Genomic DNA, 14,081 nt, shown 5'->3' on the forward strand with positions numbered 1-14,081 from the left:
GGGGGTTTGAACGTTATACCGTATAGAAACGTTATATTGCGAGTTCACTTATTAATCGCTGCAAGGGGCTAAAATAACTCTTTTCTCTATCCATACTACTTAAAGAAGCTCGTAATAGTCGTCTGCTTTGCTTACACAGCTTAACGGCCTCGAATTACTCTCTCTACCTTTATGAGAGTTGCAATTAGAGCCTTATTACCCCCCTCTTACTGCCCCTTATAGAGCTTAAGGCGCTCTAGTACATCTAAAGCCTTATTAAGCTTAATAACTTATGGTTTATTGGCGTCGCTTTCCTTATTATCTGGCTCGTTATATAAAGCTATAATTAAGGCCTTAATTACTTTCTGAGTTGATAAGGCCTTAGGCTCTACTAAGGCATCCTCCCCCTTTAGATTAATAAAGCTACTAATAGCCATTAACTGCCTAATTTGCCCTACCTGGCTAAGCTGCTATGTATATACCTACAATTCGGCCTCAAGCTAAGGCTCGCTATACCCGCTTAGTTAACCCTAGGGGCCCTTACGGGGTCTAAAGATTGTTAAATGCGTAAAGCAATTTATTACGGTTTAAGGGCTAATCTTACGCCAAGCCGCAGTGGCCCATTAAATAGCCCTAAGTACGTTTATTAACTTAAGGGGGTTCCTATCTTATTCTACCTAATCTACTATATAGGATAGCTAGTAGCGGTAGTAGTAGGCTTTAAAGGTTTAAATTATACCCTAATCTAAGGGCTAATAGAGAGAGGTGACTTTTTTAGGTAGGAATTTAACCCTAGTATTAAGTAAGCTGGCAAGCTCTAACATTATATTTATACTAGCAGCGTGGCCAGGAGCAGAATTAATAAGTAGAAGGACCTTCCTGCCGCCCATTAAGCCATTAAACCACTTAATATAATTAAGGAATATTAACGCCGTTATCTAGGCCCTCTTATTAAACCTCTAGGCGAAGTTAAGGCCCCTTAGGTTGCTACGCTGCTTACTAAAACATTAAGGATTCTTTGCTTTTCTTATAATCTATAGGGGTATAATATAGCTGCCGTCTACGTTGCTGCAGTGGACGGTTGTAATACGCTCCTTCTGTTTTTTGGTGCCTAATTGCCCTTTAGTTATAAGTCCTATATCCGGCGTAGCCTTATAGAAAAGCCCTACCTTATCCATATTATAAATGTTTTAATTTAAGTACTCGTTTATAATAGCTCTAAGCTCCTACATGCGCTCCTAAGCACCCTCTATATTAGCTAACCCGGCCTTACCGTGTAGCTTCCGTCTTAATATATAATTCCTCTTCTTAAAGTTATTAACCTAACCGCTTAAGAAGGTAGGCTGCTGTTAACCCTAATAGTACGCCATTGTATTCTAAAGCTTTATTGCTATAGCCCGAATAAGGTTGCCGGTAATAAGTATAGCAGCGGCCTGTATATACTGTTGCTATTTAAATAGCGCTTCTTTAAGCTTAGGATTCTTAGGAGCTCTATACCTCTTAAAGCCACCCTTACCGCGTTAAAGGACTAGTAAATTAAGGTACTTATATTTAGGCTTTAAGGAGTCTAATATAATAGACTATCGCATAGGGCGTTAAAATTGATTGGTAAAATGGCGAGCAGTGTCTCTCTAAGGTTTTCTAGGGTTTTTATGGCAGTATACCCGGATTTACTGCCTCTTACGCTCTGAAACACTATAACAACGAAGGCGCTTAAGGTCCTTAGGCTTCGTTATAGCAAGAGGGGTGTTAAATTAATAAATATTAATGGCTGCGGTGCTGGTTTAAGAAGGGGTTAATATATCGCGCCAAATTGCGCCTAAGTCAGCTCCTAAAAATAGGGTTTTTAACACCACAATAACTCGCGCTATACCGTTCTTATATAAGAGGGCTTTAAACGTAACGGCGTATTAAATTTAAACGTAAGCCTATAGTAAAATCAACTGTTCCTAGCTATTGACCGGTATACCGTAGAGGAACGGTATATAGTAAACCCCCCTTATTACGATATGGGTTTTGCAGCTAGGCGTATCGTTATAAAAGGGGTATTGTTATATTTAATACTTATATATAAAATGCACCCAAAATTAAAATTAGGTAATGATATTATATCTATACCCGCGAAGCCGTAATTAATTAATTAGCTACACCAAAATATATTACGATCGACTGCTACTTAGTGTTTTAAGATCGTCGCCCTTGGATTTAACGCTCGTGCCTTAATAAAGCCGTAATTACGTCTCTCTCGGAGTCGCTTTACTGCTCCTTATAAAGTTAAAGCTTTTGTAAGGCTACAAGCGCCTTATTAAGCTTAATTTAAGGTTAATTAATAACTTCCTTATCTATTTCCATATCGCGATTGGGCCCTACGTAAAGCTCTGCTATACTTTTAATAAGATCCTCTAGTAAATCCTCTACTTCCTTACCTGGTAGCTTAATAAAATTCCGAATATCTATTATAGCGCGAATCCTTCCTGCTGTATATAGCTGCTCTGCTAGTTACTATATCTTATTAACTACAGAAGGATCTATATAATCTTAAGGGTGAGGCCGCGGGCTAATATAAGAGCTAAATAACGTAGATTTAATAAAGCAGTTCTTAATTATTTGCGGCGTAACTTCCCCCTAAGCTACGATTAACCATTAAATGGCCTATAGGATATGCATCTGTTTAATGGGATCCTTATCCTAAAGCGAGTGCTCTACTATAAATCGCAGCCAGGATCGCCTGTAGAATAGCTTAAAATTTACAATTATCCCTTAATTAAGCGGCTGGTATACTAAGGTATAATTAGGAGGAAGGAACTTAACGCGTGTATTCTTAAGAGAGTTATTCTTAATAAGTATTTAAACGGCTGCTTTATAAGCGCTAAAGCCGTTAATTAAGAGGAGAGTCTTTCTACCCTATATCCTTTTATTAAACCAGGTAAGCCAATTAAGTATAATCACCGTTATTATCCACGCCTTCTTATTATGCCTCTATATAATATTTAATGAGGCTATATTAATGCGATTAGATGCGAAGTAGCGAGGTTATTATAATAAGCCAATTATAAGAAGAGGAAGCTTATCTAAACTATCTGCATTAGAGTAATAGCTAAGAGAGATTCTTGCCTTTTCCTTTTTTGTTTCTAATTAAGCCTTAATAGCCAATGTAGTATCTAGTATAGCCTTCCAAAATAGCCCTGTTTTATCCATATTGTAAATATCCTTTAGTAGATAAGGAGCAACGATCTCTTAAAGCTCTATTATGCGATCTTCTGCTCCTTCTATATTAACTAAGGCAGCCTTACCGTGCTGCTTTCTCTTATAAATACCGTTGCGATCTTTAAAGCCTTCTATCTATCCTTATAACTACTTTAGCTTAACTATTTCCGCAAATATAGGTATTTAATACTATAACTAAGTGGCGGCAGCACGTATAAGATTGCTAGTAATAGAAATACGAGAGTTCTATAGGCGTTGGTGCTACTTAAAGAGAGCCTCCTCTAAAAGAGGATGTTCGGCAGCTCTCCTTCGCTCCTATATACCTCTCCCGCATAGCAATTTAACTCTATTAAGGTGTTAAAATTTATCACTTAATATTTCTAATATTAAGGATTAATTAGTCTTGTGACGGAGGAAGTTGCTTACCCAGGTAGTAAGCTCTCTTTATAGTAGGCTGGGGTATTTTTAGTAGTGGGTATGTATTTTTTAACGCTCGTAATTAGAGAATCCATAACGGCATTACGCTTTAGAATTTTTATGTCTTCCTATAATAAATATAGTAGAATTAAGTATAGAGAGTAAGGTCTGGGTATAATTTTAATAAATTTTAATTATTGTATAATGTATTTAATGGCTAAACTTACGGTAAGTAAAGGCCAAATCTGACGAATTAAAAACTGCTTATAGCGATATTAGTGGTAGGTGCTTAACGATATCGTTAAAAGTCAGATTATCGTAATATTACACCAAAAAAGGCTTAATTAAGGGGGGTAAATCGTAATATAGATATATATTGTTATATACCCTATATCGTAATAAGGGGGGTTTACTGTACCGAGATAACGGTATAACGCGGTTTTACTATATAGTTATCACCGAAATATCAGGAACTCGCTTTACCTCAGCGAGCTTAGGCGTGATTTTTTAGCTAGCGTCGGAATAACCTACGCCGTCTTCCGAATTGCAAAATCACGTCTGAGAGGGTTTGGCGAGTTTTGTTAAAATCCTAAGCAAAATCCGTAAAATTAAGATTGCGGATATCTAATTCATTTATTTATATAACGCGTTATTATTACTAAAAGTTTATACATTATTTTTAAGACTTAGGGCTTCTAAATGGTGTAAATTTTATAATACGGCTATTGCTCAGTCCTAATATTAATTTTGTTAAAGTTAAAAAACGCGTTATTAAAAGCCTAAGTATATATTATATCTTATTAAATAGTCTACTAATATTAATAAAACTATACAGATATATAGATATCTACTACTTAAAGCTATTGCAACACCTAGTAGGTGTTATAGTTAGGTCCTTCCTTAAAAATATCCTCCCTTAGCCCGGGGAGCGCCTGCTACTACTAGGGGGTAAGCTTTGTGCAGAGCCTCGCGCAGAGCCTCGTGCAGAGCCTTAGTAGACCTCCGTGCAGACCTTCGTGCAGACCTTCGTGCAGACCTTTGTGCAGACCTTCGTGTAGGCGTGTAGACGTGCAGACGTGCAGACGTGCAGACGTTCGTACGGGCGATCAATTGCAGACGTTTGTAGAGACGANTGTATGGGCGTTCATACNGGCGTTCATACGGGCGATTGTAGAACCTTCCTAGTATATTAGTGCTGCGTGTTAGTAGAGCTTTGGAGCTCTATATAGGGCTTCGAGCAGAGCCTCGAGTAGAGCTTCGAGCAGAGCCTCGAGCAGAGCCTCAAGCAGAGCTTCAAGCAGAGCTTCGAGCAGAGCTTCGAGTAGAGCTTTTACAGAGCTTCGTACGGAGCTTCGTGCAGAGCCTCCGCAGAGCCTTAGTAGAGCTCCGTGCAGAGCTCCGTGCAGGTCTCCCCCTAAGCTTCGTTCTGCAGAGCTCTCGCAAAGCTCTACAGCTCTACACAGACGCGGAGCTTATAACTCTATTAGGGCCTACACCATAACCTGTAAAGGGCTGTAAAGTAAATAAATTAAATAGGTATATAGTAGATGGAATACCTACTGGTTGCGAAGAGGGCTGGTGGCGTAGGCGTAAGCGTGTTTACTACGCGCCTCAGTAGGGCAGTGGAGTTAGAGCCTCTGCGGTAACGAACTCCTCTTAATATCGCGCGTGTATAAGGAGCTAAAGATCTCATAACTTATAGAGTAGGCTTTTCTCTATAATTTGGTGTAATTTTTATGTTAATAGGTATTGTGGGAGGGTAGATTATTTTTATTAAAGTTAATACTACCCTTTGCGAAAGTATTGCGAAAATCAAAATTAAGCGAGCCTCCCCCCGCAGACGTTCGTTTTACAATAATACCTTTACAACAACCAAAAATAAGTCTTATTTTATAAAATTAGTAAATAAAACTGTAAAATAGATACTGCCCCGTAACCCTAAACATATAGCAGCTTAGCAAATAGTGTAGTTGTGGAAATTTAGGTGGTAGAGAGTCGGGCTGAGCATACCCTCTCTATTAAAACAATATACCCCCTATAGCCCCACTAATACAGCTCTATATTCTATGAATAAAGTTATATTTTATAGCCCTATGTTAGGGCTATAAAATAAGCCCTTATTTGTATAATTTAGGGCTGTTTTAGTAGAGTTATAGGGGGTGCTTATTTTTAGGGTAGATGGGTCAGGTTAGTCAGCGCAGAGCCTCATTTTAAGTTTTGCGGCCATTCTAAAATACCCCACATAGTTCCACTAATATTAGTCCAATTTATATAAATAAGGGCTTATTTTATAGCCTTAATATAGGGCTATAAAATATAGCTTTATTTAGAAAATATAAAGCCATATTAGTAGGGCTATAGGGGGTATATTGTTTTGATAGAGAGGGTATACTTAGCCCGACTCTTTACCACCTAAATTTCCACAACCACACTATTTACTAAGCTGCTATATATTTAAAATTACAAATTAGTATCTATTTTATAGTTCTATTTACTAATTTTATAAAATAAGACTTATTTTTGGTGGTTATATAAGCATTATTATAAAACGAACGTCTGCGGGAGGGAGGCTCGCTTAATTTTGATTTTCGCAATACTTTCGCAAAGGGTAGTAAGGTCTTCTCATATAAACCGTGTTTAGGTTTTCCTACAAATCTCGCCAAAGTCTCTTAGACCACGAAAACGATTGCTGTCCTAAATAAGCTTAGCGGACGGTGCGGATATTCCTATATCCGCACAATCGATTTCTTGGTCTGAGCTCGCTGAGGTAAGTCTAAGAGCCTTTGGCGAGTTTTGTTAAAATCATCATCAAAAATCTTAGTTTTGACAATTTTATAAGGGGATTTCCTCCACCATATAATAAAATTAAGTTTTTAAAAGTTTATAAATAAATCTTAGGGGGCTACTTTATATACCAAAGGCCTTTAAATTGTATTATCCCCTCCCAAATTTAAGATTAATTTCGTTAAAGTGAAAATTCCTATTATTAAAAGTATTAGCACTTTTAAATACCTTTATATATAGGCCCACGTAAAGGTATAAAAGCCTAAAATCTCATAATTTATAAAGCCGGATCTCTCAAGTAATTTAATATAATTTTTATTTTAAAAAATGTTATAGGGATTTTAATTAATTTTGTTAAATTATAAGTTTTCCTTATAAAAAAAGCTTATGCTTCTATATAAATCTCGCCAAAGTCTCTTAGACTAAGAAATCGATCAAATATCCGAAGGAGTTTAGCGCGTCAGCGCAATTGATTTCTTAGTATGAGTCCACTGAGGTAAGAACTCGCTTAGGACGCGAAAGAGAAAAAAAAAACACGAATCTTTGCGAAAATTTAATTTTTGAAATAACTCTATAACCACAACTCCTAGCGTTTTAAATTAAGCTGCATTCTTCTTATAAGCCCTCTGGCTATCGTCTAATACCTAAAGATGGCCGAAAAGAAAGGCCACTGGCCTAATATTAGACGCGTTAACCTAAACTATAACGCGCATAGTTAAAACATCACAATTAAAATCGCCAAAATCCTCAAATTCGGCACTCTACTACACAAAAAGGCAGACAGGAAGGCCCTCCCGTACAGGGTATACAAGCCCTTCTTTAATTCGGTGTTAAAATATATTAAAACAGCTATTAAACAGCCCTTAGGAAAGAAACTGGAAGAGACCCTTATACGTCTTAAACGCCAAACTAAAGCTATTAAGAACGCGGTAGACCACATTAAATATAATTAAAAAACAGCTACCCCCCCCCCCCCCTACCGCACAAAGTAGAAGCCTATAGTTAGCCGTTTAAAGCTAAGTAAACGTTACTACAGCCATGCCGCCACCCCTATCCATATAGTCCCGCCTATTACCTAGCATTACTCTAACGCTAACGGCACCGGAATACCGATGCATAGTTATTAAATTTAGTAAAAAGATAGACATGGAGCTTCTTTAGACATTTAGGGAGCCTTATAAAAATATTTAAGAAAAACTAAATAACGCGTTATCTAAATTGGGAAACGTACTTATAAATAAGGCATAGATTACCGCGTCACGGATCCTTAGGTTAGAAGACGTCACCATTTTTATAAAAACACTAGCGTAGGTAAACAACTTGCGTAAACACAGATAAATAGAAAAAAATCCTAGGGAGGAGTGCTTAAGTAATTAGACCTACATACGGAGTAGTTATACATAGCATACCTATACGTTTAGTTAACAATATAAAAAAGGAGGCTATTATTAGGAAGTTTAAGCTAGAAAATTAAAGAGTACTTAGTAGTTACAGGATTATTAGCTAGAGGTAGCTTAGGCCCCTAAAGGAGAAGTAAAGAGATACCTCTTTAGTGCTAGAATTTAAGACTATACTAGGTGTAAATACCGTAATATACACGGAGGTTTATTACTAAAATAGCACCTATAAGAAAACTAAAAGGTTTAATAGAGCTTGCCTAGTAAAGCGATATTTTAAATACTACTATTATGGATATATAGGAACCTAATATTATAAATAAGAAATATACAGAAGATGCTCTGCTTAAAATTATAATTGTTGGTGTCACAGGGTAACTCACCAATGCTACTCGAGTAGACATAGTGAATGTTGGTTGTAAAGCTTGTTGTTGAAAATCAGGGGGTGGGTGAGGAACCTAAGGTTCCTCACCACGCTAGTGCCGCGGCGACACGTGACGACACGTGACGACCGCTTGCCTCATTCCCGACAATAATAAAAAATATATAAAGCTAACTAGTAGAAGTATACCCTCTACTAAGGAAAGCATAACTTTTAGTTATTAACCTATCCTAAATATAAAAAGGAGACAGCTTATATAGAGGAGGTAAAAGTCAGACTCTATATAAACCTATACTGGCCTAAGAACCTAGTATATATTATACTAGGGCTGTTAGGAATAAAGGCATATAAGGCATATTGCCGTTATGTATAGCAAGTTGCCATTATATACGGCAAGTTGCCGTTACGTGCCGCCGCGGCACTAGCATGGTGAGGAACCTTAAGTTCCTTACCCCTTTCTTAAAGAAGAAAAACAGAATAATCATCATACTATCTACAAACCGTAGCTACGTAATATCCCCTTATATAACCAACACTAATCAGTGGTTAACTTTACAGTTATACTACAGAACAGCTAGGTATTACTAAGAAGAGACGAGCCACTATACCAGTGCTACTCGTGCTAAAGGAAGCTATCTTTTAAGATTAGAACTAGTCCTAAACCTTAAATAGAACTCTTCCACGAATCTAAGGATCTAAAAGGCTAAAACTGGTCCTAAGCCTTTCTAAGATTACAGATTCTTGCGTCTATTATATAGAATAATACGCTTTATAAGTCTTTATAATTTAAGGCTAGAACTAGTCCTAAGCCCTATAATCGCAAATATACGTCTAAACGCGTACTAAATAATAAACGCGTACTAAATAATAAACGCGTACTAAATAATAAATATATATTACAAACGCGTACCAAACAACAATCCCTATACTAATAACACTTCCCTCCCTCCAAAAATATGGCTACGCCTACTTTAAATAACTAGAAAGACTCCTTACCACTAGGGGTAGCTAAGCACGCGAAACTTATTAATAAAGATTAGGACGAATTCGCCTTTAATATAATAACTTATACCGCAAAATAAGTTAACGGCTTTCTCCTATACTATATTATATTCTACCGAAATAGATACTACGCCGATTCACAACTATGGGAGTATTTTAGGGAGGATTTTATAGGATGGACTACTAATACCTAGGCACTTAGCAACGTTTATATTATTTAGGATTTTCGAGACTTCCTCTATAGGAATAGGGTATACGTTACTAAGAACGGTAACCCAATTACTAGCAATATTTAGGCCGTTATTACTAGTATAGAAGAACTAATATAGACAGAAGCTAAGATTATATATTAACTACGGAAACTTAAAAACAACCTATATTCTTTAAAAGGCAACTTTAATTCGTATTAAAACCCCCAGAACGCTAACCCCCCACCTAAAGCTACTCTCCTACCTAAAGGTACTCTCCCACTTAGAGTTGCTCCGCCTTTACCTCCTCCACTCTAGCCAACCGGTAAGCCTTTACTATAAGAAGTTATAAATCTGATAAAGGTATATTCGGACAAAGAGAAGAAGTTTAGAGGAGAACTATATAATATACTCGGAGCAAAACTATAGGTCTTTTATAACTGTTGTAATAAGGTTAGAATTTAATACTACTAGTACTATTACGCTTTCTCTGTTATATTAAAGGGACGGGCAGCAATATTCTATTACAACTATATTATAGGTAAAAACTATAGCTTTAATATAATGCTTTAGCTTACTAGAGCCCACTTTAAGACTAATAAGAATTACTAGCTTTATATATCCGAATAGCGGAAGACTATATTCTAAAGAGTTATTACTTCTAACCCAACAAAGACTTATTTAGAGTGCCTTTAACTACTCTTTAATAAACTCCAGAAAATCTAATATAGCCTTACTAAAACTTACTAAAATAAAAACAGCCTAAGGAACCAGGTTATCTTAGCATGCTATAGCGTTCCTAAGTATAACTTAGCGCTATATAAACCTACGGACACGTTTAAAGGAGTATATACTAAGCTACGCTTTACCATAGGTACCGTAATATAAATATAAGAATCTTAACAGCTTTATACCGAAAACTCTACCCAACTAAGTACTCCCAACTAATATAATTATAACTAGACTAATTAAATATATAGTGGCCGTAGTAGGGAATATAAAAGAGGGTATAATTAATATTAACTATAAGGTAATTATAGAGGTCCTCGTAGAGGTTTATTTTAAAGTAATTGCTAGAAGAAGTACTACGTTTATAAGAAGCCAAATTGCTAGTTAACTAGACACTCCCTTAATAAGCGAAAAGAGGTATATAATAAGTTCCGTTAGAGTATAAGAAATGTTAAAAATTATAAGGTTACTACGGCCTACTTCTAAAGCTTCCTAGTTTAATATAAAGGCGTAGAGGATTTTAAGGGTAAGGTTAATAAGACCGAACAGCTCCTTATAGATATAGAAATTGAGGACTACTTACCTAACTAATACTTTATTAAGTATAGTAAGGTAAATAGCATACAAACCGTCGCTATTCTTAATAACTAATCTACGCTCCATTTTATTATAAAGTTAGATATCTTTAATAAGCCAAAGGAGAGCTCCGCGTTTTCCTTTAATAATGTAACGTGGCCCGCCTCCACGTCGCCATACGGCCAAAAAGACTGAGAGTGCTTGCGAACTTATCGCAAGCGCGGTGGGACCTAATATATATACTCTTACAATTGCCCTCTCCTCTACGCGCTCGTCCTCGAGCGCTCGCAGGGATTCCTCTATGCGCCCGTTCGCGCCACAGGGATCAAACGCCAAGAGTATCACCATATTAGTTAGTCCCCAGTAACGTAAGCGATCGGAATCTCCACCGACGCCTTATCGCACGGATGCGCGTTAGACTGTACTAGAGCGAAGTAACCGATGGGGATCGAACCCACGACACCTGGCCCCAGTAAGTTCGCAAGCACAATTGTAACGTGGCCCGCCTCCACGTCGCCATACGGCCAAAAAGACTAAGAGTGCTTGCGAACTTGTCGCAAGCGCGGCGGGACCTAATATATATACTCTTACAAATAATAGATACTCGGCGAACATCTTCTATAGTATTATGCCGGATATTAGAGCCGTAGGAGTATCTATAGCAGGAGAACCTTAAGTTTAAGCCCTTTAGTAGCTTAATAGCTCTATTTAGATTAACTATTTAACGGCAGGCTAATACACGATTTGTTTTAGCAAGGATACTACAATCTCTCTTAGCATAATTAGGGTTTAAACCCCCTTAGGGTATATTACTTTTTACGTTATTTCTATAAACACCCTATTTCTATTTTGCATTAGAGATATAGATAAACTAGGTATTAAGCTTAATAACCTTAAGAATATACTCGTATAGGGAGATAATCGGGTACCTATTATACGTAAGTAGGGTTACCCTTAGCTACTCCTTTAATAACTAGAAAAGAGTGTTGCTTAGAGCTATTTAACTAAGTTAGAGTTACGCCAACTACACCGTCGTTTTAGTTACCTATCCGTTTATTAATTACTTAGGGTTCTTTAGCAAGTAGGCCATAAAGTTAAGGTTAAGGCAATTAAGCATCTTATAAAGTACTGCTATTACTACTAAATAAACCAGAAGTCCCCTAGCCGATTTAAGTTTACCCTTAAAGATAACTACAATTTTAACTTCTATATTACCGTTGACGTTATATATCTTAGCGGCAAGCTAGTACTCTAAATTATTAACTTCTTAACCTCCTTCTAAGCCGCACGATTCTTAAAGGATATATTAGCTAGGAATGTATAGGATACCCTTTAGTTATACTGGATTAATATTTACCTAAAACCCCCTAATTAAATCATTTATAACGCAAAAAAGAATTTCTTATCTATAGAGTTCCGATAATAGACAAAGGCAATAGCAATTAAGGTTAAGGAAGTCCCCGTTAAGGTATATAATAGTATTAAAAAAGTAGAGCGATATTATACGCTATTACACCGCGTATATAAGATTATCTCTTTAGAACTAAAGGACGCTAGCGAAAAACTTACCTTATAAATGGCTATTAAAGCTATTAATAATTCCGCTAGCCCGGATGGACTTATACCTATATTACTAGTCTTTAGCGCCTACCTTTAAATAACTAACAATTTTCCACTATCTCCCTCTGTTATATAACGAGCTAAGGCTATTCGCAAGGCAATAAAGAAGGTACGACATCTCTACGCTATACGCTAGGTCAATAACGTACTAGGAATAAGAAATGGCTTAAATACCTTAACTACGCTTAATCTGCCACTCTAATCTAAAGTACGCGTATAGTATAAAAAGGGAGAATAGTTAGGCCCACACCAACTTATTATAATTAATAGTTAAACTTATACTATTTAGATGCCTTACGGACCTACTTAATTCCGTTTAACTGTTATTAAGCCTTACTATAAAGATAACAATTCTAAGCCTTTATAGGATGCCCTAGAAGATGCCCTAAAAGAGAACTACGATTAGTATACTCTAGAAGGCGACTATAATCCCGATATAATTATAGTAGATACGCCACAACTATAACGCGGTAGAGGTCGCCTAAAGGGATTATAAAATCACTAACATCTTATTAATTTTAAAGAATAATTTGTTGCCGCTATTAAGAATAAAGTTAAGTTATTAATGGCCTTTATAACAGCTAAAGAGAAGGCTAACTTTAAGCTCGCAAAACAGCTCTAAAAGGAAGGTTATATTATAACCCTAGGAGCTCCTTTCTAAGCATCTAATAAGCAGGAGATCGACGGTCTTATCACAAGAGGAGTCTTTAAATTTAAGAAGTATGACCCTACTAAGTTTAATAAAGTTCGCATCTTTAAATTAAGGATAGTTAATAAGATTAAGGGTAAGGCTACTAACGCCCTATTTAAGAAATTAAGGCTTATTATCTAAGGTTATAACGATAATAGTAAAGAGATAATTCTTATACAATCTCCTATGATTTAACGAGCTAGTTAGCGAGTTATTATCGCATTAGCTCCCTTCTTAATAAAGAACAGAATGGCGGTTTATTTATAAGATATTACTTAAGCTTATACCTAATTAGAGACGCACCTTTAGCGCTTAATATTAGCATACCTTCTAGAGCAAATTCGCCACTAGTATCCTAAAGATACGATTATAGTTGTGCTTAAGCCATTATATAGAATCGCAGAGGTAGGAATTTACTGGTAGGCTACCTACAGCAAGCACTATAAAGAGAAGCTTTTAATAACTACTTCTATATTTAATCCCTGCTTCCTTATTATAACCATAGGAACCCTATTCGGAATCGTTGGTATATAAACTAATAATATAATTATCTTAGGAGACAACCAATTCTTAGCTCTTAAAGAGGATAAGCTAGTAAAGGTAAATCTTATAGTAAAGCCAAAGAAAAAGCTTAACTTAATAATACTATTACTCTTTAATGGATGCATCCTCTCCCTAAATAAGGATTCCATTGCTTTACGCCAGAAGGGTTAAGGTAAGAAGATCAACGTTATTAATGTTAATTCTCCGAAGTAAGGATATATAGAGTAACGTGCTCGCGGAGCTTATATTACTTCTATCTATTAACCTAAGGCTTTATTTAATCTCTTTATTGCGGCTTAACACTAGGAACCAACTAAGGATAATATTCTTACCCTAAATAAGCGTCTTTTCTAGTAAATAAACCATCTTAATTAGGGACTACTCTACGTGCCTATTAATCTTCTTACTGCTAAGCTCTTTGTATTTATTAATAGATCGTTCGCAAATAATAAAGACTTTAGCTCCCAGCTAGGATATAAGATTATTATCGCGAATAAATCTATTAGAGAGAATGACTTTATAATCTACGGCAATCTTATCTATTAGAGCTTAACTAAAAGTAAGTA

At 36.3% G+C, this 14,081-nt stretch overlaps 2 protein-coding genes across 2 annotated transcripts; both read right to left on the minus strand.

The window, feature by feature from the left end:
- Positions 1-731: 731 nt before the first annotated feature.
- K441DRAFT_531475 (uncharacterized protein) lies at positions 732-917 on the minus strand (the record flags this gene model as incomplete). Its single annotated transcript, XM_067642204.1, has 1 exon — positions 732-917. A coding segment is annotated over one exon (186 nt), but the record flags the coding sequence as incomplete, so codon positions are not given.
- A 96-nt stretch (positions 918-1,013) lies between these two features.
- Positions 1,014-1,169, minus strand: K441DRAFT_532571 (uncharacterized protein; the record flags this gene model as incomplete). The annotated part of the gene is made up of 1 exon (XM_067642241.1): positions 1,014-1,169. A coding segment is annotated over one exon (156 nt), but the record flags the coding sequence as incomplete, so codon positions are not given.
- Between the last annotated feature and the right edge of the window lie 12,912 nt (positions 1,170-14,081).

This window comes from Cenococcum geophilum (genome assembly GCF_001692895.1).
Source record: "Cenococcum geophilum 1.58 unplaced genomic scaffold K441scaffold_1, whole genome shotgun sequence".
Taxonomy (NCBI): domain Eukaryota; kingdom Fungi; phylum Ascomycota; class Dothideomycetes; order Gloniales; family Gloniaceae; genus Cenococcum; species Cenococcum geophilum.